The sequence below is a fragment of the Larimichthys crocea genome, chromosome XVII (genome assembly GCF_000972845.2).
Source record: "Larimichthys crocea isolate SSNF chromosome XVII, L_crocea_2.0, whole genome shotgun sequence".
Classification (NCBI taxonomy): Eukaryota; Metazoa; Chordata; class Actinopteri; family Sciaenidae; genus Larimichthys; species Larimichthys crocea.
In genome coordinates, this window is record NC_040027.1 from 2,133,793 (window position 1) to 2,157,251 (window position 23,459).

Genomic DNA, 23,459 nt, shown 5'->3' on the forward strand with positions numbered 1-23,459 from the left:
ACGCCTTTGTGAAAAACATTTCGCCTTTAAAAAAAAAAAAAAAAAAATCTGTTGCAGCCCTTGTCTGTTTGTCTTTAGATACAACCTGTGGGATCCTCTGACCTCCTCACACTTTGTAACTCTAATCATTAATCAGGATTACAGTGACTATCTTATTACACAAGAAGACTTGCAAGGGAGGGAGAGAATTCATCGGTTTACGCTTCTCTGCTTGCCTCAGGAATGTCTTTCGGAGCACTTTATCCTCCTGGAGGCTCGTCCTACAACTTGGCTCACTTGCCACAGGACAGGATCTTTGCATTTATCTTGAATAATTTCCCAGCTGAAAAGAAGCTATCATTAATAGCACCCCACACACTCTTGCTTCAGTCTCTCTTGTGAATGCTCATTTTTTCAAAACGCAGGTCTGCTAAGGCAATTACAGCAGGCTCTAACACATAGCCAAGCAGCAGCTGGTTTCTTGAAGGAAAGGTACAGTATTTACAAATCCTTCAGGGTATTGTGACTTTGTGTGCCTGTGACGGACACCTGCATATGAATTTATGCATTCAATATTGTGCAACCAGAGCTTTAAGAGAGAGAGAAAAAATTAAAACATGACCACAGTACTTGTTTAATGGAAGGTTATTTTAATAATGGTGGATGTGTTAATTCTCAGGAATTTAGTTGTGGTTTATGGCTCAGGCCGAGAGGCTATTTTGGTGGTTTTGGAGAACAGATCTAGGGGAAGGCACCAGGTCAGTAAGGGAAATGTTGGGTGAGGTTGCCCTAAATTGCTGATTTATGGTCAGTTTGGCTGTTTCTCTATTTAATAATATAGTTCAGCAACAGATCTGGACAATAACAATGTTAAGCATGGATCCAGAAATTACACGCGGCACACTGCACTGTCTTCAAATCTTCGAATTTAGTTTTTTGAAAAGTTTTGAAAAGTGCAGTGACACCCGCTCTTGTTCAACACTAAACAATGGCAGTGGATATCTTTCCGTTTAAGATAGATCATGTTGAGTTTCAGTTTTTCATCCAGCTCTGTTTCTAAGAAAGCCAGGAACCGAAGCCAAGACAGCATTCAAGGGCAGCTTCAACCCTGTGTGAGCAGAGGTATCCTGTTGCTGAGCGTGAGTGGAGGCAGTGTGGCAGAGGAATCATGTGATCACAGTGGGGCCAGTGCGTCCAGTCTTCTCTTGGAGCTGAGAGACCTTCAGGGCGATGTCTACCAGGGGGGCCAGCATCACCTGCACAAAGAGAACACACAAAGACACACAACATGTGACTTCCTGCTGTTTTCACACACCCTCAAATACATGCCTTTTCTTAGATTGCCTGCGGGATGACACTTAAAAGGAATACTTTGACATTTTGTGGCGTATACTTATTTACTTTCTTGCTGAGAGTCAGATGAGAAAATACTACTCTTGTTTCTGTACACTAAATACGGAGCAACTCTCAGCTGGTGGTTAGCCACTGCTAAGAGTCAAAAGCAGTAATAGGTAATTTCCAAAGTTTCAACCAAGAAAAATCACTCGAAATAAAGAGTCAGTAAAATGCTTTATATGAATAATGAAATCATGTGCAAGAGCTAGTCATGTTTATCTTTGGAGTTGGCAGCTGAACTGAGTTTCAAACATATGAGCACCTGGCCTAACATGAGATCTGCCAAAAATAAAATACTAAATAAAAAAGGACTTTACACAAAATATAACAACCATATGTCATACACCAAAGCCGACCAGGAAAGAGCAAAATATTCTGGATTCACAAAACAACTGCTGTTGGCAGAAATGTAAAATGTTTGTTGTGCTTTCCTTCTAAACGTTAATGCTCTTATTGTGTAAATCAAACTTACCAAAAGACCAACTGAACCATTTACCCGCTGGCCATTTATCTGTCAAGTTAAGACAGTGAAGCAATATGTTTCTGCTTATCTGCTCGTTCATGGTGTGTACGCTCTGAACAAGATAAAGGGCTCGAATAGAACTTTTGGTCTTGTCTCACTCTCTTGTTCTACATCACCTCCCTGTCCACACCAGTCAAAATGACTTTATGAAGTGCCTAGCTGGAACTTGCACTCTTTATTTCTCCCTTGTGCTATGTTTCCCCCTTTCATACTGGCCCTGATAAGCTGCCATAACTCAAAACTTGGCCAAACATCTCCATCATCTCCCTAGCTGAATAAAAAGCTCTGGAAATCATTTTTGGCGAGCTCCACCCAACGAAAGCTGGATATCCTGCAGGTTACAGATCATTCTGGCCCATCTGAAGGGTTTTGAGGCTCATGTAAGCCAACCTTTGACCGATGTAACCTAGGTGTGGTGACAAACTCTATTAACATCCTTATTCTATCTCATTTCTCTTCTGTCTAAAGAAAAGGCTCGTTCCATGAATGTTTATTTTCCTCTCTGATGACTTCATTTCTCTCTCTGGATCTAGCTGGTTGGAATTACTCCTTATTGTCCTGACCTGTGGGTCCTGGTAAATCTTCTGGGGGTCCTTCTCGTAGCTGTCTATGTAGAGCCTGATGGTTGCTCCCGCGCTGCCTGTACCACTGAGACGGAAAATAATCCTGGAACCATCAGAGAAGATGATCCTGAGGCCCTGAGAGAGAAACAAATCATGATAGATGAAAATGTACACTAACTGAAAAACATGTGCAGGAAGAATGTATGAGGTAAGATAACAGTACTGCATGTTGGCAGCTATTCACTGGCCAAAATCTCTTCAACATGACTTCATTAAAGTATTCCAATCATTTTGAACTAGGTTAATATGATTAATATGATTAATATGATATATATATATAAAAAAATAAAACTTGGTTCTTTGATTACACATTCTATGGATTAGATAAACTCATGTATTTAGAAAAACTTGTTCATCAATCAATATAAGCCTGAGCACAACAGAAAAAACACTTAATCTTAATGGACTACATCCAATCATCTGATGATAGATGGAATACTCTTCTGTGGAGAACACAGAATACATTTTTAATGGGCTCTTCCTTTCAGCCTCTCACCTGGTTTTTGGACACACTCCCGTCCACAGGGTCTGTGTAGGCAAAGTTGTCAGAGACAGCCACCTCATAAGTCTTATCGCCCGAGGAGAACTTCTTTCCCACAAAGGACGGCTCGAACATTGCTGTCTCCAGATCCTTGATCATCTTGTTGGCAGCATCAGAGTCGACCTCCTCATAGTCGTACCTGGATGTCAAGTTGATGCAAAAATATAATAAATTGTTGATGTTTTGGTCATAAGATAATTGTTTTTCCCTTTTTCAAAAATTGGAAAACTCATATATGAAATGACTCTCTGGGCTTTCATGTGCTGCATGTCTCTTTGTTTACCACTAGAAGGAGCCAGAGTACTATTTCAGCAACCAATATCCCTGTATTGCTCCAGCAGGATTTAAAAAAACATTCTTACCACAGGCAACTTGAAATGCTAATCTTTTGGGACACGTGCTCATATTTCATGAACTATTCCACAGGGATCATTCCTGACCTGGTGAAGAAGTTCCTGCCAAACTTCTGCCAGTGATCCTTCATGATCTCTTCCACACTCTGTTTCCTGGTGGCTAAGATTGACAACCATGCAAGCACTGCCCACAATCCGTCTTTCTCGCGGATATGATCCGAGCCTGGCAGAGGGAGAAAAGAGTGGATCAGTGAATGAGAGGCGCTGCTTTCTTTTACTGGAGTTCATAAGTATGATGACATTTGCTCACCTGTGCCGAAGCTCTCCTCTCCACACAGTGAAAGTTTGCCAGCATCCATCAGATTCCCAAAGAACTTCCAGCCAGTTGGAGTCTCGTACAGCTGCATCTGCAGAGCTTTAGCCACACTGGAACAAATTGGCACACACAAATAAACCACATAAGAAAATGATCTGTAACTAATGGGAGTTCAGCACTTTCTCAATTTACCCAAGAAGGAAAACTTCATTTTGTGTGGTTGTGTGTTATATTGTGCGGTTTTTACTTGTCCAGGGCACCACTGGTGGGCATACTGCGGGCTAGTCCTTTGACTCCAGTCTTCTGGAAGTAAGGGATGCTGGTAATGTTGGCAGCGATGACAGCCACTGAGTCCGAGGGGTTCACAAAAAAGCCGTGTTTACCCAGTACCATGTTACGGTCCTGTAGAAAGCGATACAATGAGCACAAACAAGGGTCAGCAATCACAAATAGCAGAGAGGAGATGTGACATTTTAAAATTTGTTTGTAGTTAACGGTTGTTGATTGGCAACAGGAAAGTTTAGTGACAGCCCTTCGAAGGCTTTCTTATGGAAGATACTGAATCCCTACAGACGATGTTTTACACCTGACTCAACACACAGGAACAATTCTCCTCAAAAGCGTATCTCATAAACTAAAAACATGTTTGTACAAAAATGTCTTATTATGCATTAAGTATTAAGCATTAAGTATGGCTTAATGATGTCAGCACATTTTCTTATCATTTCACCAAACCTGTTGTATATTAATATTTGGTTTGTTCATTCAAAACACAAGACGAGTGTCAGAGAGAACGCCAGAGAAAAACAGCTAACTAATAACATTCACTGTTATCATTAAATGCTGTGCCAAAGTCAAAATGAGTTCAATTCTGTCTCCCCATAACCCGCGCCCATTATTCCGGTTCCAGAGGTTAAAAAACAAAAACATAAAATTAATAAAAACTAATGGACCAGAGTTTATTTCATTAATTTTATGCGAGCTGGCATCACAGATTCAAATCCAGTTCAAAAACTTTGATCTCACTGATCAATCGGCTGTAAAAATCATCTTCCCAGAAAATAAAGTTGAACTTACACCATCACCATCAAAGGCGGCTCCAAAATCATATTCTCCTCCTTTCATGGTTTTGACCAGGTCAGCAGCATAGGTCAAGTTTGGGTCAGGGTGGTGTCCGCCGAAGTCCTCCTGGGGGACACAGTTGACAGCTGAGTTGGCAGGAGAACCCAGCTCTTCACAGACAATCTTCTTTACATAAGGACCAACCACTGGAAGCAGAGATAGTCTTTAAGTCAAGACAAAAATACTCCCTGTACACTCAGAGTGTACAATTCTTTTAACTTTGATACGACAACAAAATGTGATAAACGTCACATGACACTGAATTGTAGCCCCAAGCAGTCTTTGCAATCTATTTTGCCTTTCACTAAAGTCTGAAGTTGTGCTGCGCAGTTTCCTACCTCCGTGCATAGCATCCAGGCGGACGTTAATGTGATTGGCTCCAGACAGAAGCTCCTTCAGTGCAGTGAAGTCAAAGATGCCTCTTAGCATCTCAGCGTAGGCCTCCACAGAGTCCACAATCTCCACTGAGACAAATGAACAGGACATAGGGCACAATTAAGATTTAAGATAGCGGTAGATGTCAAGATAAAGACTTTTGGTGGCTAACCCATGAACAGATGGATTATGGATGTCTGATGGATTTTTACAAATCCCAACTGCATTTATTCATTATTTCAGATAATCAGATAATGTTTAAGAGGGACAAAGAAGCTGACTGTTAACAAGACAAACCAACATTTGTCACCACATTGCAGGTTGCTGGTATTTTCAACCCTTACAGCAAAGAAACTGTCATGAATGATTTCTCTCTCTCATACCTGTAAAGGGCTTGAAAGTGTCCACTTCAAACGTCTGTTTGCCGATTTTGGACAGATCCACTTTCAGCTCTGGGCAAACGTGATACTCCTGCAAGTTTTTGCTGATCTCAAATATTTTATTTGTGATGCCCTCTGGAGCAGGTCCTGGAGACAGAGTAAAGGGTTGGTGAGAAACGATGTACTGATAGATACACTATAGCAAATACAGATGACGAGGTGGCCAGAAAACACAACAGTGTTCTTGAAATGCGCCTTGTTTGCTCATGTGAAAACTGAAGCATACCAAGACTGCACAATTCAGTCTCTACTCACCTCCACTGGAGATGTTGTATTTAATGCCAAAGTCACCATTGGGGCCTCCGGGGTTGTGGCTGGCTGTGAGGATAATGCCACCCACTGCCTTTATCTTGCGGATCACACAGGAGACTGCCGGGGTGGACATGATGCCATTCTGACCAATGACCAGGTGGCTAATCTGCAGGAAAGAACACAATAACACAGGGACACATAGATTAATGAGAGATTAATTAGATTATGGGGACAGTATGGGAAGATTTAATGACATTGAATAAGTCTGTATACATTCTGCTTGGTGTTAGCAATCTGACACTTATTGCCTGTGTCTCATTCATGGATTTGTACACTCACTCTGACAGACTGTAAATTATAGTCCACGCTATGATTAAGATGCTGACACAATCTCATGATAACCTACAGAAATGTTGTCATTGATGCCAATGTCAACAAGTGAAAATCAATTTTAATGATGTCATTGCTTCATATTTTTCTATCTAGTGCTCCTCTGAAGTATTAAATTGTTTTTTAAGATCGGTATTCAAAACTACTAAAAGTTCATGTTAAATAGTACCAAGAAAAGTTACAGAACAATAGCTGTATATTATAGATGACTACTTTTTTAAAATAAATGTGTTACTATCTCCATCCAGGAATTTCTATTTAAACATGCAATGGTTTGCTTTGTGTCAACATATGAACAGAAGTACTCCTGTGTGACAGTTTCCCAACTGCTTCATTTCCTAAGATCAACCACTTGTGGGGAAAGTGCAAAAAAAAAAAATCAGACATCTATGTGCAACTTCCACCCACTGCATTTACCAATCCCTGCAGCAGCTTCACCAGAGGCAGAGCGCCAATCTCAGGAGAGAGAAGGTCACGGACAGCAAACATAATGTCCTCTCCAAATATGCATGCAATCTCATCTACTTCGGTTAGATTAAGGGCGTGTTATGGTAAAATGCATATAACATAACAATATATGAGGTATTCATTCATTTCCCTTCCCGTCCATGCTGCAGACATATGCAGGGCAACGTGACTGTCTGCATGTTGCACGCCCCCCCTGCTGCTTCAAGTAACATCAGAGTGAAGGCAGCCAGTGGCATCTCACTGCAGCTGATTATGAAACAACACAAGCGCAATACAATGACTCCGATTGCAACACTCTGCTTTTGGATCATTTTCATTTTTTAAATTTTTTTTAAACCCACAAAGAAATGCTTTAATCTGTCCCGCTAAGGCAAATAAGCTGCAGGTTAATGTCAGTATGTGGCGTTAAATGTCAAAGGTAATAATTGATACGTCTGGCCTTTTGCATGCACTTTATCCAAAATATCACCCCGGTCAAAGAAAACCCAGACATCTGTCCTGAAGGGGTCCACTGACAGAGAGTCGTCGAGTAGTTTTCCATAAACAAAAACCGGCCAGTGTCTGATATTAAAGCAAACAAACAGAGGCAGGAATGCCACCGTCCCCCAAACAGTGCTGCCTGTCATGCCGAAGGAATGAGGGTGAGTTTATCCAGAGCAGATAGCTCACTGAAGGCTGCTGTACATTCATTTTGTTTCTGGCTACGTTTGTAGCTTTAATGTGGCTAATGCTAAGACAATATATGGTATGTATTAGTGATTTATTTCGACGTCATTTCGTTAAAAAATAACCTAAAGTTGCGGTTAGCAACAAGTCATTCGACCTCTCTTGATAGCTGCTTGAGTATACGACTAAATATCGCACAGTGTGCAACAATTCAGATAAAAACTGCACCGAAGAGTAAAGTTTACAAAAACTTGACAGCTAGCCTTTGCTAGCCGACATGCTAACCTGAAGTGTACAGGGCAGGCTGTGTTTCCTTAGCGAGAGTTAGCAGGCGAGCTAACACCACACACACACACACACACACAGAGAGAGAGGAGGAGATGCAAAGGTGGACATCATGTCCTTCTCCTACTGACCCCGTTGGCAGCAGCAATCTGAACGATCAGCTGAATCGCGTCTTTCATGAAAAACCTCCCATCCCCTCCCACCACCAGGGAGGCAGCCTGGCGCTCGGCAGGCTCGATGACAGAGATGGTGCTCTGGATGAAGTTTTCCGCATAGTGCTGGTTCTGTTGAAACACCGTCACCCTCTTCCTCAGACCGCTCGTCCCGGGCTTCTGGTCCGTGTACGGCTTAGTCTTCACTGTCGTTACTTTCACCATGTTTGACTCCCCCCTTAACAGTCGCCCGGTGTGATCCGCAGTGTGACCCGACGAAGAGGAGACTGCAGCGGCGGAGCAGCCACACGTACACACCGGCCAACTCCCCCCTCATGGACCCGCCTCCTGAGTTTAAAGGGCAGGAGGTGACCACGGAGGATTTCTTCACACTCCAAAACAGGGAGATTTAAAGGATAATGGTAGTTCCTCGTGTTTTTATGCATATTTCTGTAGTGTACACAAATAAAAATACAAACGTAATGATGCACAGGGCCTTAGCCAGAATTTCAGAAATACTGTACCCCCCTGTACCCCACCATCTCTTAGATAAAGACAGTTTTTGTCTATATTTGATAAGAAATAGAAGATGATTGTCAAGAAATGTGGGGAGAGAGTTACTGGCCCTGGCCAATCAAGCACATGTAAGCACACTTTCCCTTGTGAATATAATGAAAGCCATAATTCTTCTGTTTACCTGCGAACCTCACTTTTTAGAGCGTGTGTCAGAGTATCATACACTGCTGTATAGTGATTTAGAATCAAGCAAGCCTGCAAAGTCATGGTTCTGTTACTCAAATTAGACCCCCGTTCCACTTTTTAATGTCTCTTTTTGTAAAATTTTATGTCATCTGCACACTGCCAGGAAAACAAATTCTGGGAAAAAATAATAAAACCATAGCTTCCTTACCTATAATTTTGTAATACTGGCCTAAAAGAGGTTTAAATGCAAACATACTGAGTATAGAAATACTGGAAATAGCCTTTAAAATGATCACCATGTGTATGTTTTGAACTGTGAAGCTTCCAATACTTCAGTGAAAACTAAAAGAATGAAAAATACAGAGGACAGGAGATTGTCCTAACAGGTAGCTCTGGCCCTGATGGTAAAAAACAACAATATTCCCCAAAGAGACAATCCAACTTCAAGCTTTGGGTCATCCATACACACTGCTTAGAAGCCCTTGAGCAAGACATTAAGGCTCTTAAAATCTCCTGTGGTACGTAACATTGCAGTCTTACCCTCTACATATGACAGATACTATTTATGTAACCTTGAGCAGAAGTTTGTACCCAAAAGGTCAAGGCCCAGATACACAGACAGGTCAATGACTGCAAGGCTTGTTACTGCAAACTTTACACCAGCTATACAATCTATCTGGATATCAATTAAATAAACTAATTAACTATGTAATAATACAATTTAAACATCACAAAATCATACTTTAAAATACTCAGAGAGAAAGTTGTTGCAATACAACACTCTATTTGGATAAAAGGCTGATTTCACAGGGAGAATATTGTGAAACAGTCCACTGCTGTTTGCCTGTTGCATCACGGGGTGTTTGATTATCATAAGCGGAACAAAGTTTAACGTCAAACCTGTCAGCAGGGTGTGTGCATGTGGGTGTAGCTGAATATCTAATGTGTGCATGTAATTGTTTCTATCAATAAGAGCAGAACAAATGCTAAGTACATACCAAGAGTATAGTCATCTTACTCTCAGTTCTATTTGTTTATACAGTAGCATTCATTAAATTAGTTAAAATTCCATTTCATTTTACAGCTGTTCATTTATTTGAGAATCCATTTTCATTTTGGAATATTAAAGAAAATCATGTGACTGGAATCATAGAGCATAAAAAAGAAACCAAATTAAATCTTTCTTAAAATACACGCAGAATGACTGACTGTCCTGAGCAGCCAAGAGCTACTAAACCTCTGTGTTGGGAAAGGAAGAGCAGACAGGGGCTCAGGACATTAAATACATCTCACATGCCATGTGACATTTAGTTTGCTGGCTCTACTGTTTCAGCAGTGAAAGTCAAAGGGCAAATAATGGCCTTAGAGATATAAATAGGAGGTCAAGACTGTTCTCAACTGAAAAGGCCAAGGGCAAATAAAGTTTAGACCGGAGCGCAATGCAAAGGAATGCATTTCATTGCCAACCTAGAATCCCCGCAGCGACCTACTGTAAGACTATGGACAGTGGTGACAGACAGCAACACGGTAAAAGAGAGTTCATGCAGGCTGACACAAGTACAATCCTTTATTTAAATGTAAAACAAATGCCCAGTAAACAGTGATTTGGTGATTAACAAGTCAAAAGACAGAACATTAACATTTCTTTAGACGCACAGGTTGAATTATCATCATTGTTTCAACAGCATTTAAATGGCCATATTTCCATATGAAGCAAGTCCTACCTGAGCTTCCTCACATGCCCAAGTGAAATCTGTTATATGTCACCTAAATGTTTAAGAAATGTTCACTTTTGATTCAACCATAGTTTCTGTTTATTTACAATGGTTTATAAAATGTTGCTGGGGTATGTGGAGTGTTGAAACAAGATGCTGATGTGGGACATAATTAAGTGTTGCATTCAAAACTGTAAACCAAAGAGATATTATATTATATAAATAATAATATTTACTACACGAGAAAAATGACAAATTAATACATGTTTTTTAAAAGTTACGTATATTATATATAAAGATACAAAAGAAAAGAAAATCTTAGCACATTGGTTTTATGATTACAGGACTGTATACTGTCACATGAAAAGGTAGCTAATGTGAAAATCATCTTCCATTTAATTGTGACTGACTGACATTCATGGAGAACCAAAATAGTGATGCACAGACCTGGCACATAAGGGACATTAATATGCAAAATAACTCTCTATTTTAAATTACTTCAACAAAATCGATTTGTGTGTACATTAGATGTGTCACATTGGTAATTTAATATTTAAGCTTTTATACATTTAAAATGTTAATTATTATTAAGGCAATTTTGAAATTATCTACATTAACCACATCACGTATACAAAGGCACGACAAAAGCAGCAGTGTGGTCAAGCTGCCAGCCACAAGCAGACAGATGGTCTCACCTCCTGGTGTTGCAATCTGACATATGAGGCTTTACAAAACACACAGGTACAGTTTGAACACGGTTGGAACATGTCCTTTTGGGCCTTGTTAGTTACAATGAAATATCACATAAGAAGCATCTAACCACAAACAAAACTGTTCACACGTCAGTGGAGACAGCAGATTTTCTACTCATTATGTGTCACTTTTCTGTCACTAGAATAGGTAAGCTTTGAATCCCTCATGGGAACCACAGCTTCACGTGCAGGGTAGTATGGTCTCCACACAGTTGTAGGTCCAGTCCTGTCTCTCATTGATGGGCAGGATGTGTTGGCACACCTCAAAGACAGAAAGGACACATATTTGCATTAGTACATTAGTCATTTCATTCCATCGTACCATCATATCACTTATAATAAAAATATTTTCTTACTCAGAATGAACAATTTAATTGTATATTTGAATGTAGTAGATTCGTACCATCTTAGTCCTGGCTGGCACCTCGACAGCAAACACACTCATGCCTCTGCTGCTGCAGCAGTTCCTGCTTTGCTCATTGTTTACATGGACAGTCACTTTCTGGTTGGTCTGCAACACAAAGGGTACCAGTCACTTCATGAATCAGCTTTCTTAACTTCACAGAATATGCAGAAATTGGCAACGACGGCTACATAAACAGACACATGCTGTAGATACATAATTAGGACTCTGTAGTCTATTTATGTGCTGTATCAATATACAACTATAAATGATCAGATAAAGTTAAGCTAGATGTAGAATTGTAAAGCAATGGGTCAATATAAAACAAAATGATTGACAAATAAACACTTATGAGGATTAATTTAACTGCACACACACATTTAAACCCTTCCTTTGTTCAGAGGTTCCTTTGTACCACCAGATCATTCTTGCTGTGTATTTCCTGTTGCTATGAGAATCCATACGATGGCTGCATAATGATTAGTAACAGACTGAACAGTCTCTACAACCATACACTTGCACCTTTTCAGTTGAGTGTCTAATACGAACCGTGTAAAGTGTTATCATCACCAGATACTGGCTAATTCTCGATACAGTACGCAAACGCTCTGATTCTCTGTGCTTTCAGTAATACTGCTAAACATTTGGTAATAAAATAATTATTATTTCTGTCATTTATTTTATTTTTCCTCACTGTTTTGATGAAAAATAAACTTAGAAAATGAATTCTTCCCTTATTCCACAGTCTTTACTCAGAGTCATCTTCACTCATTCAAAGTTAAACTATCGTCCCCCTAGTGGCCAATTTGAGAATCACAGAACCAGGGACATCCACTTGCCTCTTTGTAATACTATTAAACTGTGTAGGCAACTTCATACCCATGACACTGTACTTCCTATGATATCTTAATTTAAGAATTTTAACTCTCCCTACACAGTCAGATAATCACATGTATAGAAAGTTTGTGGTCTACCTTGTTTGCTATGAGGGAGGAGATCCTGTGTTCTCCTCGACAGGTGTAGATGAAAACGTTGTCTTGTCCCCTCAGTGCTTTGGCCCCTGTCCTGGCTGTGATGGACTTCTGGACGGCCTGGTTCAGAAGCTTGGGCCCTGAGTCCATACTGAGCGGCTGCGTGGATGGCTGAGTGCCTTCACAGTAGACATCTACCTGGAATGGACAAGCCTGACAGAATGCCAGGTAGAAAAGTTCATTCAGTTAGTTAGTATGATTGAAGTGAGATATTCAACATTAAAGGCCTAATGTACACCCTAAATTAAGGACATTAGGTCTATATCATATCATGTCATTAATGTCTGTGTAGTTAAATATGATTATTTAAAGAGAGACCAGACATGTAAACCTACATCTACTAGCTCCAGCATTCGGTTGTAGCCCATAGCTTCCAGGGTGACCCAAAGGTCGGCAGGGTCTCCATCTTTCTCTGTGGCCTCCATCAGGTTCAGCTCCATGAAGCCCTGCCGTGTCAGCTGGTTCTTTCTCATATCAAAGTTCTCTGCACACCCAACAGAACAAATAATGACAGCCATAATGGACCGCTCCCCCCAAGATGTTTTATTTCACATTAATTTTACATAAAGATTCATGCCATAATGACAACGATTACCTTTACAGACAGCCCAGGCATCCTTGTCACATTTCTCTCCGCTGGTTCTCAGCTCAAAGAAATTGTACTCCTCCAGACTGAGCAAACCATTTCCATCCATGTCGATCACCTCAAAGATGTCAGACAGCGCCTCCCTGTGGCACAAAGGGAGCAACACAGAGGAATGTCATACAGGACTGTCCAAGTCAGTGTTTTTACTACACAGAGCTCTGTGTATCACATCAGACGTTTCTCCAGGATGATGACATTAACACTTTTTACATGAATATACAATCTCAATTTTTGTTCATTAGCCACACTGACATTTGATGAATCAAACTTTGCTATGTAGTATGTTTTTACACTTCCGATGGCGGAATTATGCAGGTAAATACACACATACATGTATAGACACACACTCACCTGAGTTCTCTGGTGAGGTCTAGTTCTCCAGTGTCGGTCCTGTAGACAAGCTCGACAGGTTTATTAGAAAAGCTCTTTTTGCTCTTGGTTTTCTTAAGTTTGCAGCCACTAGTGAAGGGAAGCAGGTAGTACGTCCCAGCATTCAATTCTCCTTTCCAAACATACTTCTGTAGGAACAAAGCAGTAGCAAAGTAGATTTTTAAGTTTTAACTTTATAGTATCAGAAACGACTACCAGTGCAGAGAAGTTTTGTACTTTGAGTGTTTGCATTTTATACAGCTTTATACTTCTACTCCACTACATTTGTCTGACCGCTTTAGTTACTAGTTACTTTTCAGATTACAATTTTCCTGTCCAGTGAATACAGTGTATCTCCAACTTTGGTGATTTTGAATTTTATTTATTTATTTTTTTTTTGATAAATTGAAGAATTGAATGTGTTGAGATAACTGACCTACTTCTTAAGATAAATAAACTATTGAAAAACCTCTTTGGATTAAATGGAAAATGCATTTTCACAAAATTGTCAGAAAACAGGGCTGTTTTTATGAAAAATTGGCTTTTTAGAGAGGACAGCGACGCTACAATCATATGATGATCTTGTAAAATGTGACGCATTGCTGCAGATTAAAGTACCAACAGTAGATAAAGTAATTAACTTTAGTTCATCCACAGCAAAATGGAACACACACAAACAAACTCTTGAATTAAGCACCATCGGGAGAACTGAATACAAAGAAATGTTATAGAAGTACAGTACATTTGACACACACAAACATACTTCTTTATCTTTCGACTCTGTGAAACACACTAAAGATGAGTCCTCTTTGGTTTCACCAGCTGACATGACAAAAAGAGCTGTGTCCACTGACATCCATGAAGAAGGCTTGTCTGAAAAATAACACAAGATGGCAAAAACAAAACCACATATTCAATATGAAAATTACCATATACAAAACCTTTGATGTAATATATAATACAAACAAAAAATTAAGTTATGCAGGTTTATGGGGTGTTTTCTGAAACCAAAGACATGTTTCAAGCTGTTTTCAACTTTTATCTTTGTCTTTACTAAAGCACATACAGTTTAGGAGTGACTTTGCAACACCTACATCAATCCACCTTTTTCTACTGCATGCTCCAATTTTATGAACTGAACTGCACCTTCTTCATAAATTATCGTGCACTGAGCTGGAACACAATCAAGCACATTTCCTACAAAATCTGACCTGCTGCCACACAGTGTAAAATACAGTGCAGAGGCCATAAAGGAGAGACGGTCTTCTGTGTTTCGTTTATGATTCATAATCTGAAAATTACTGTGGCGATGCTTTATTTATGTTACAATGTCACAAAAAGCATCTTTAAAACTGTGCAACAATATTGAATGCTATTAAAAATAGTGGTGAAGCAATGGAGCAGGAAGCAGTCCAGCAAGAAATTGAAATATGGGACTTCAAAGTAATGAATCATGAAGGGCCGAAGTCCAAATCCAGAATCCTGGCACAAACTACTGAAGCTCCTACCAGCTCCAAACATGCTGTACTGTTCCTGACTTGCATTTCTGACTAATGTGGCCAATACGGTAACACATTTTAACATTTTTTATGATTTTTGTTTATGTGTAGTATAAAACAGTGACAGTACCAGGTCTGTGGCTAAGGCTCAGTGGTTGGATGGTTAGGTAGACGTTGGTTGTCTGGGGGATGTGGAGCTGGTACTGCAGAGAGCTGATACTTCCATCATCCTCCAAGAAGAAACACCCCTTCACATAAGTGTGATTCCACTCCTGGAAAACGGACAAGACTCATCACATTCATACAAACTGATTAGGTGTTTTAATTCCTAAGCTTTATAAGATATAGTCACAGTTGTTTTTTTTTTCTATTTTAGGCCCATTAAAATGTTGCATACATACAGTACATCATGTTATTTGTAATATATTTTTGTTATGTGTGGTATCTCTTCAGATCTTGACACAATCCCAACAAACTGTTTTGCTGCTGCTTGACAACAAAATGCATTTATTCATTCAACAGAAACCAAAACTAATTTGCAGTTCCTATTAAAAGGGGGATTGATCTTGTGACAGGGGAAGTATATTTAGGCATGAAAAAGTGAATTAAGCAGTCAATCATAACAGTGAGGTTGCTCACTTGATTAACAGAAACTGCTGTTGTGATAATTACCACTCCAACCTTCCGGGGGCATATTCATTATTACACAGTTTGTGTCAGCTCAGCGGCACGTAAACACTTGTTATACTCATGCTGTTCCAGAGGAGGGCAGAAGTGTTACGCTGCAAGGCTGAAGTGAATCTCCCTCCAGGACCTGATATGGCAAATTGGAGTCCATTTAACTTTGATAAATACAGCCTTTTCAATCTTGGGCCAGCGGTCATTCAAAACCATCAAGAGGCTACTTTGGCAATATTTATGAATCCTAATATTTCTCTCATTTTGAAATCCTGTTGTTCCTTTGTCTAGCAGCACAACCAAAATGAGGTAATAATTTGAAATTGAACAGGAACATCAAAACAAGGAAGTTTTCCTTCCACTCATTGGAGACACATTAAATGAAAACACAGTTGGTGTGGACACACAGTAAGAGGACACCGAGGGCCAAGCAAGTCTGGAATAGGCTATATATCCTTTTAGTGGACAAATAAATCACCAAGTTAAACAAAGAAAGTACCATAAAGACGGAGCATGTCACTCCTTTAGAGAAAAGCCATTTTCTCAAAGTATTTATCTTGGGCTGTGAGAGGCATAAAGATCAAACCATAACACTTCAGTGGTTTGTCCAGACAATATTAAATGAGGGAAATTGCCATGGGCACCCATCCACTGCTTAAAGACATCAGAATTAATGCCCCCACAGAGAGAGGGTCAGGCTGCAGACTAATACAGCCACTGTCACCTGCTCCGGCCACAGCTCTGATTTACTGCAGGACACCAAACCAGCCATAAACACACACACACACACACGCGCACACACACACACACACACACACACACCTTAATCATTTACCTCGTCTTATAATTCAAATAATTATAACCTACATACTAAAATAATATTCCTTACTGGTTTGTCTTCAAGACATTTGCATCCCACAAAGCACACACACACACGTAAACATACACACATGCTCACTGCTACAAAAACACAGCCCACCCTCCACCCACCGCCTCCCAGTTATCAGCCTGTGGCAATATAGCAGCCAATATAGCGAGCAGAACTTCCCTCAGAGGTAATCTCTGGACACACATTCTTTTACCTCCATGATGTCTGGCCCTTTCCAATCTCAACACAATGCTTGGACCTGAGAGATGGAGCAGAGGGCTGTTATTTTTATTTATTTATTTCTCTTGCTGCAAAGCAAACCAGCCGAAGTTAAGCCAAAAAGAGTGAAAACAAAGAGTGTGGGATCAATACAGTGTATATCTATCCACCCTGGGCTAAATTCGCCCATCAAAAACACTGGGTAACGGTGACAGTGAGAGAGCAGTGGGGCTGCTAGGTCCTTGTTATCATGGAGTCTCACTGGAGACCACATACTAAGATTTCCAGGTTTTGTCAGTGATGGTACAAAGAGTTAATCTTTTAGATTCATAAGATAGCATGTTGCCTATTAATATAAATTCTGTATTAAATTACTGTCATCAGATGACACATTAGAAACATTAGCAGACGAGAACAGAGTGAGAATGAAGAGTAAGTTATGTTTTTTATATATAGAATAGAATAGAATATATTTATTGTCATTATGCAATGCATAACAAAATGTAAGTGCCATCTTCAGTGCAGAAGTACAAAAAAACAAACATAGTATGAAACATAAATAAAACAAATAAAACATAGATAAAAGGGATAAAAACATGGAAAAATTAAAAACAGCACATACATCCACATACATCCAGTATGTAGCACCAGTCCATGAATTATTTCATGTGGTCATTTAGGCCTTAGCATAGAAGCTATTTTTTAGTCTGTTTGTGTGGGTTTTTAATGTCCTGTATCGCCTTCCTGTGGGTAACTGTTCAAATAGGATGTGGCTGGGGTGTGATGGGCTGAAATATATATTTTTTTGAGCTTTTTGAACCCTTATTTGACAGTAGCAGTTGAAGAGTGACAGAAAAGAGTGGGGAGAGAGGGGGAATGACATGCAGTAAATGGCCAAAGATTCGAACCCTGGACCGCTGTGGCAAGGACTGAGCCTCTGTACATGGGTACCTAACTGGCACCCCAATATTACTTTGTTTAGTAGAAGAAAGTGTTTTTTAAACTTTCATGGGTGACTGAAAAACATTACCTATTATATATTATATACACAATATATATGCAATGCCTACTGTATATCTAAAACTTAATTTACAGCTTAAAAATTATTTAAATAGATAACTGGAGGAAACATATTCAAAGAGCAAAATGTTTTCTACTTCCAGCTTTTTAAAATGTGTGGATTTGTATTTTTTAAATCTATTTGACAACACTCTAAATTGAATATTTTTTGGAGTGTTTATCGAAGAGGGATCTAACATCTTGTGATTGGCATTTTTTGCTATGTTTTTGACATTTCATAAACTAAATGATCAAACAGTTTATCTGAAAGATTATTCAGTGATGAAGGTAATCATTAGTTGCAGCTCTGAAGTCATCATGACTATATAGGGGGTTACCTGTAAGCCTGAGGGCTCTGGTATTTTGGTGGCCTTTGTGCTGCTGGATGTCACAGTGATTGGGTTGGACAGGGACGACCGTCTGCTGCGAGCTGAAGAAGGACGGGAGGACGATCGGCTGTCTGAGACACCAGAGACAAACAGAAAACTTGTAACACATGAAAAATAAAGTGTGCTAAAAATGCAGAAAAATGATTATGAATAAATCAAGTCATAACATTGCTGCAATAGAACAGAAAGCTCAATTGACTGACTGACAGATTAAGTACAGCCCTCCCCTCCCCAAACAGTAAACACACTTTCAAAAGAAAGATGAGCTGCACAACATAATTGACACTGTAATCTGTCTTCTCGGAAGTCCATTCCCGTGTTCAAGTCACGATGGCTGCTTTGCATTTGGGTTCTGAGAAAGTGTGATCTCAAGTTCATCTCCTTTTTAATTAATTATGGAGGCATTTCAAATCACAAATGACATAATAGCATCCTCTCAAATCCATTATCTCGCACAACTTTTTTTTCCCCTCAAACACTAATTGAAGCCAGAAAATATCAATTCACTAATGAACGATCTGATTGTTTCCAAGGCCGGGGAATCAAGATGCGAAGTAATGTGATAGGCTTACAAGCAAATTACCATAGCGGAGAAATAAATAGACCCACTGTCATGGTATTTGCCGTGGATCTATTTTGTATTGATGGCGGTATTTTAATCTAGAGGACTAAATTGTAGCTGTTGTGTGATTGTGGACAAAGACGCACTGAAACATGGCCTAACAAAAGCTTCAATGTGAGTTTAGACTGAATGTGAGTTTATAGTCAGTGTTGTTTCTGCACTAGTGCTTTCCTGATGCTAGGAAACTGCAAGTTTAAATAGATCAATTATCAGAGAAACACCATGACAGTCCATCAATTGGTCTGAATGTTTGCCAAAACACGTTAGACACATGACACACAATAAATCTGTTTCTCATCAATTATTTGTACAATAATTAGCCAAAAAAATATATTTCTCTGGGTGGTTCTGGTTTATACTGACAAATGCGGGACCAAATGAGCAGTCAAAGCTGTTTTTGAGCTCAAAGAATAACCCATTCAACATGTGCGATCACGCCGCATCTCGTGCCAGAGTCTTGTTAAAATGTAGCGGGTATAAATCAATACGTGGGAGAGGCACAATAATGTGATAATCCAGACAACTATGTGGGAGCTCATTTGTTTTTGCAGCGGTGGTTGACTGGGCCCTCCTCTCGACCACCGTCTAATCCCTCATCATCTCCCCAGTGAGAAGTGGTGGAATCCTCCGAATCAATAACATGAACATGGACTGACCACTTAAATCAACCCCATCTATCTTCTCACTGTGGGCCTGTCCCTGGCTCACTCACAAAGGATCTCTGTTCTTCTCTTTCCTCAAAATACTGGTTTTAAAGTGCAAATAGTGGACTTTTACATCCACCTTCAACTGGATGGTGATGTCTTTGACAGAAAAAAAAACCTGTTAGTACATCATGTATGGTCGCAGAAGGGTGAAGGTTTGTTTAAGATATGAAAACATATCTTTTGGCAAGAGCTCTAACTTCAAAGCCATAGTAAAAAGGCAACATTTTTCATCATTGTCGAGCTTTTGTCAATCTCTTAATGGCAGAAATGATTAAATCAAATCACAACACTTTACAGTCTCCTCCCCTCCAAACAAGCTGCCCTAATTGTGCGGCTATTATGATGTATGGCCTGTCTTAATGAGGCGATTTGTCACAGGGGGAGTGAAAAATCGATCAATAACAGAGCTATTATTTATTCATCAAAACTAATCGGTGAGGCGTATTGGGGCAAAGAGTGTGTATGGGTGTGCAACTATAAATTAACGTCTGAAGTATACTTGTTGTGCAGTCACCATTGGCTGCTACTTTGGCCCTGTAGATGGTGCCGCACAAATTGACATTATGCTCTGGGGGTCATGCACCAGAAAGATATTAGCATTTCTGGCCAAAAAATGAAGTCTGCTCTCTACATTTTCTTAATATGTGGTCAGTGAGTATAGTAATGAATGGTGATGTATATAAATTTTGTAAAAACGTGCAGTGAAGAGTTCTGGGTCATTCATGTTATTAATCTCTGCTCTATTGTTTTTGTGCTTTCCTGTGTTTTTAATGTTTGTTCATTCATATTTGGGACACTGATGTTTAAATTAGGGATCTTTGATATAAATATGTGTCAGTTTCATATTTTGAAACTTAAACTGAAAAGGCTAAACATTTCTCCCTCTCAAATTGCTCTTTTTCTTTTTCTTTTTCATGTACCTTTCTTGAGTGTCGTGTCTGAGTCCGCCCGAGGTGTTTCTGGAGGCTGAGGGAGACTCGCTGCCGCTTGTGATATGGCGCTCTTCGGAGGGCTGTATGACTGACTGCCAAAGTTCTGTCTCTTCAGCTTGGCGTTAGCCTCGAGCTTCTCCAAAACAGCCGCCTGACACTGCTCTACTGTAGACACAAGCAATCTGCAGAACTGACAGCAACAGGAAACCGGTAGTAAGGGGATGATACATGAGGATGTTCTGCAGCAAGGGACAGGGTCAAAAATGCTTTTTTTATCTTGGAGGTAAACATATCACACCAAATATAGACTCTTCTGTGCCACTTTGCATTGCTGCATTGAATCTGTATTTTATATGAATTCAATTCAGCTTTAAAGAAAAATGTGAAAGGCCCTATATAGAGCCAGTGTTTGGTTTGTCCACTCTGGACCCGCTATTGATGTACGAGCACTCTCTGTAGATATAAAAGGTCATTCTAAGGTCACTAATAAAACAATACGGTGCAGGCTCGGACATGATAAACTGACATGCGTTTATGTATAAAAGTGGGAACAGGTTCAGTAAGAATGGTAGCCACTTCAAACTTGAACTTACTTCTGCATATTCCAGTTTCCCGTCTTTGTTGATGTCAAGTAGCGAGAAAATAGCATTCACCTCTTCAGTGGTCATTTTCTCTCCTTTCTGCAAGATTCGACATTTTTTTTTAGTCGGAAAACCACCAGACCAAAAATGATTTTTCCATGCCGATCAGTCATTAAATCACTTTTGTTCTGGCAGTTTACACACAAGAGTTGATGGAGTAGCTCAGTTTGCTAATTGCACAACATCACTCAGTTCACTCAACAACTGTAGCGAAAAACCTAAACGTGAATCTATTTGTTGCACATCTGTCTGATACACATTGTTTTAGGCAACTCACAGTGGTAAGTGCCTTCTCCAGTTCACTGTGTGAGATGTAGCCATCGCCGTTCACGTCCATCTTTTTGAAGGCTCTCATGAGCTCAGCTTCCTCAGTTTTCTTCTCACACTTGAGAATCTCGCAGAAGTCATCAAAGTTCAGTTTGGATGTTCTTGGGGTCCAGTATTTATTGAGAGTTGCATGGGATGGATTTCTACCAGCCTGCTGGAGAGCTGGATACCAGAGAAGAACATTAAATCTACAAGCAGCAAGGGCTAATGATTTTTTTCTTCTAATATCATACCTTTTAAAAATCGTTTACATTATTCAAACATTTACTGTAAAAGTTCAAAATGCACGACGTCTCCTATTTAAGTAGTTTTAGAGCTGAGAACATGCTATCAAAAGCATCTTTTTATTCTGTCATAACTTAAAATGTATGTAATGTAAATGATCACATTACAGTACATGTGTTCTGTGTGTTTGGACATTTTTCATCATATCATGGGTTCATAATGACTGATCCATCAACAGGTCTGTTGTGTTTAAAGGGGAAATCCACCTTAAAAATACTGGCACCTTCCAAATACATGCACGTCAACAAAGACAATTAAGGTGGGAAATAAGAGGATCAATACTTGATGTCAATAGCTGATACATTTTGTAGAGTGTTCCTGAACAGCTAAGCCTCTGGGCTCATAGATTTTTTTGGAAAAATCTCGTAATGAAATGGAAACAGCCCATTTCCCAGTAATTTAAGTCATCATACACTGTGGAGATTTGTTTACAGATGACATCATAACAACATTAGCTGTATGTTATAGAAATAACATGATAATTAGATCTATCGAAGATGGACCTTTCCTTTACATTAGAAAACGTATGGCACATTATTGTCGAGTAAGCTATTTAGGTAATGGTTTGGAGTTGGCTTACCACGGCATAGCTGCTGTTTCGACGTGATATTTGTCAGACTGGACCTGAACACAGACAGGTACGCGGCTCTGCACTGCATGTAGAAAGCCTCCTCTTCATCAGCAGGACGAGGGGACTCTTGAAAAGACATGTTTGAAAGAGGAGCCGGACCTGGTTACCTTTAGCTAGCACTCTGCAGCTTAGAAACAAGACGAAAGACAAATATATCACACCGTAACAATCGTCCAAAATCATGCCAGATGCATTTTATTTCATTAAATCCGCGTCAGCGATGACATTTGTCCAACACGGTTGCTATCTGCAGTCTGTTGCTAGGTACACAAAAAAACTCATCGGTGTTCCAATAAAAAACGACACTGAAGAAACAAACGTGAACAGTTACACTTGCTGCTAAAAGCAATATATGGCATGTTTGTGATTAAAAAAAATAAACACGATGATTAGAATATAAATAAGAATTTATTTTCTATTCAGAGTATTTGTAGCGTTGTTGCGTTGCAACAAGGGGACACCCGGAACTATGTATAACCGAGGTTATGGTTTACACGAGTTGTTTGAGTGTAGCAAAGGCGCCAGTTTCATAAGTTTGTGACAAACAAACAAAACTTGCCGAGAAGATGCCGTGAGTATTGTTCATCTTTTTAATCTCTCACACGTATACTCAATTGAAACGTATAGTTAGGCATAAGATTTAACTTCAGAAATACTTCACGTAATGCACCGACAGAACAGCACTGTGTATAATATTCACCATGGACAGGTAACATGATATACAGTACCGCAGGTAAACACAGGTGTTACCAAGGACACTAATTAAGGCTCTGTTCCATTCAGCTCAGACAGAGTCAGGGAGCTGCTGTGGTGCATGCTGACTCACTGCAAAGTCTCAAAAATACAATAAATGGAACTGAACCTTAATTAGTATCATTGGAAACACCTGTCTACTATTTCATGTCACAATAGATACTGTGAAAAAGGGTCTATGAGCTTTATTAAATACTGAACACTGATACCTTTCAGAGTTTGTTGTAACCTCTGCAGTATTCCCATAAAAATACTGTCTGCTGTCACTGATACTGAACTTCATTAAAATTGAATAAAACCATGTACTATCATGGTAATAACGTAAGAGGCACAAAAATAGCCAGTGAAAGG

At 39.6% G+C, this 23,459-nt stretch overlaps 2 protein-coding genes across 2 annotated transcripts; both read right to left on the reverse strand.

The window, feature by feature from the left end:
• Nucleotides 1–608: 608 nt before the first annotated feature.
• Nucleotides 609–8,204, reverse strand: pgm1 (phosphoglucomutase 1). Its single transcript, XM_010730931.3, has 11 exons — nt 7,860–8,204; nt 5,923–6,085; nt 5,611–5,754; nt 5,191–5,316; nt 4,808–4,998; nt 3,978–4,132; nt 3,725–3,840; nt 3,502–3,637; nt 3,017–3,200; nt 2,461–2,595; nt 609–1,235 (listed from the first exon to the last, which is right to left on the reverse strand). The coding sequence occupies exons 1-11, from the start codon at nt 8,103–8,105 to the stop codon at nt 1,146–1,148; spliced, it is 1,686 nt and encodes a 561-aa protein (XP_010729233.2). The 5' UTR covers nt 8,106–8,204; the 3' UTR covers nt 609–1,145.
• A 1,930-nt stretch (nt 8,205–10,134) lies between these two features.
• efcab7 (EF-hand calcium binding domain 7) lies at nt 10,135–22,676 on the reverse strand. Its single transcript, XM_027290079.1, has 14 exons — nt 22,517–22,676; nt 22,305–22,421; nt 21,390–21,601; nt 21,065–21,151; nt 20,460–20,661; nt 18,160–18,281; nt 15,128–15,269; nt 14,262–14,371; nt 13,481–13,647; nt 13,079–13,212; nt 12,819–12,967; nt 12,427–12,636; nt 11,453–11,560; nt 10,135–11,311 (listed from the first exon to the last, which is right to left on the reverse strand). Exons 1-14 carry the CDS (start codon nt 22,536–22,538, stop codon nt 11,231–11,233), a joined length of 1,863 nt encoding a protein of 620 aa, XP_027145880.1. The 5' UTR covers nt 22,539–22,676; the 3' UTR covers nt 10,135–11,230.
• Nucleotides 22,677–23,459: the final 783 nt, after the last annotated feature.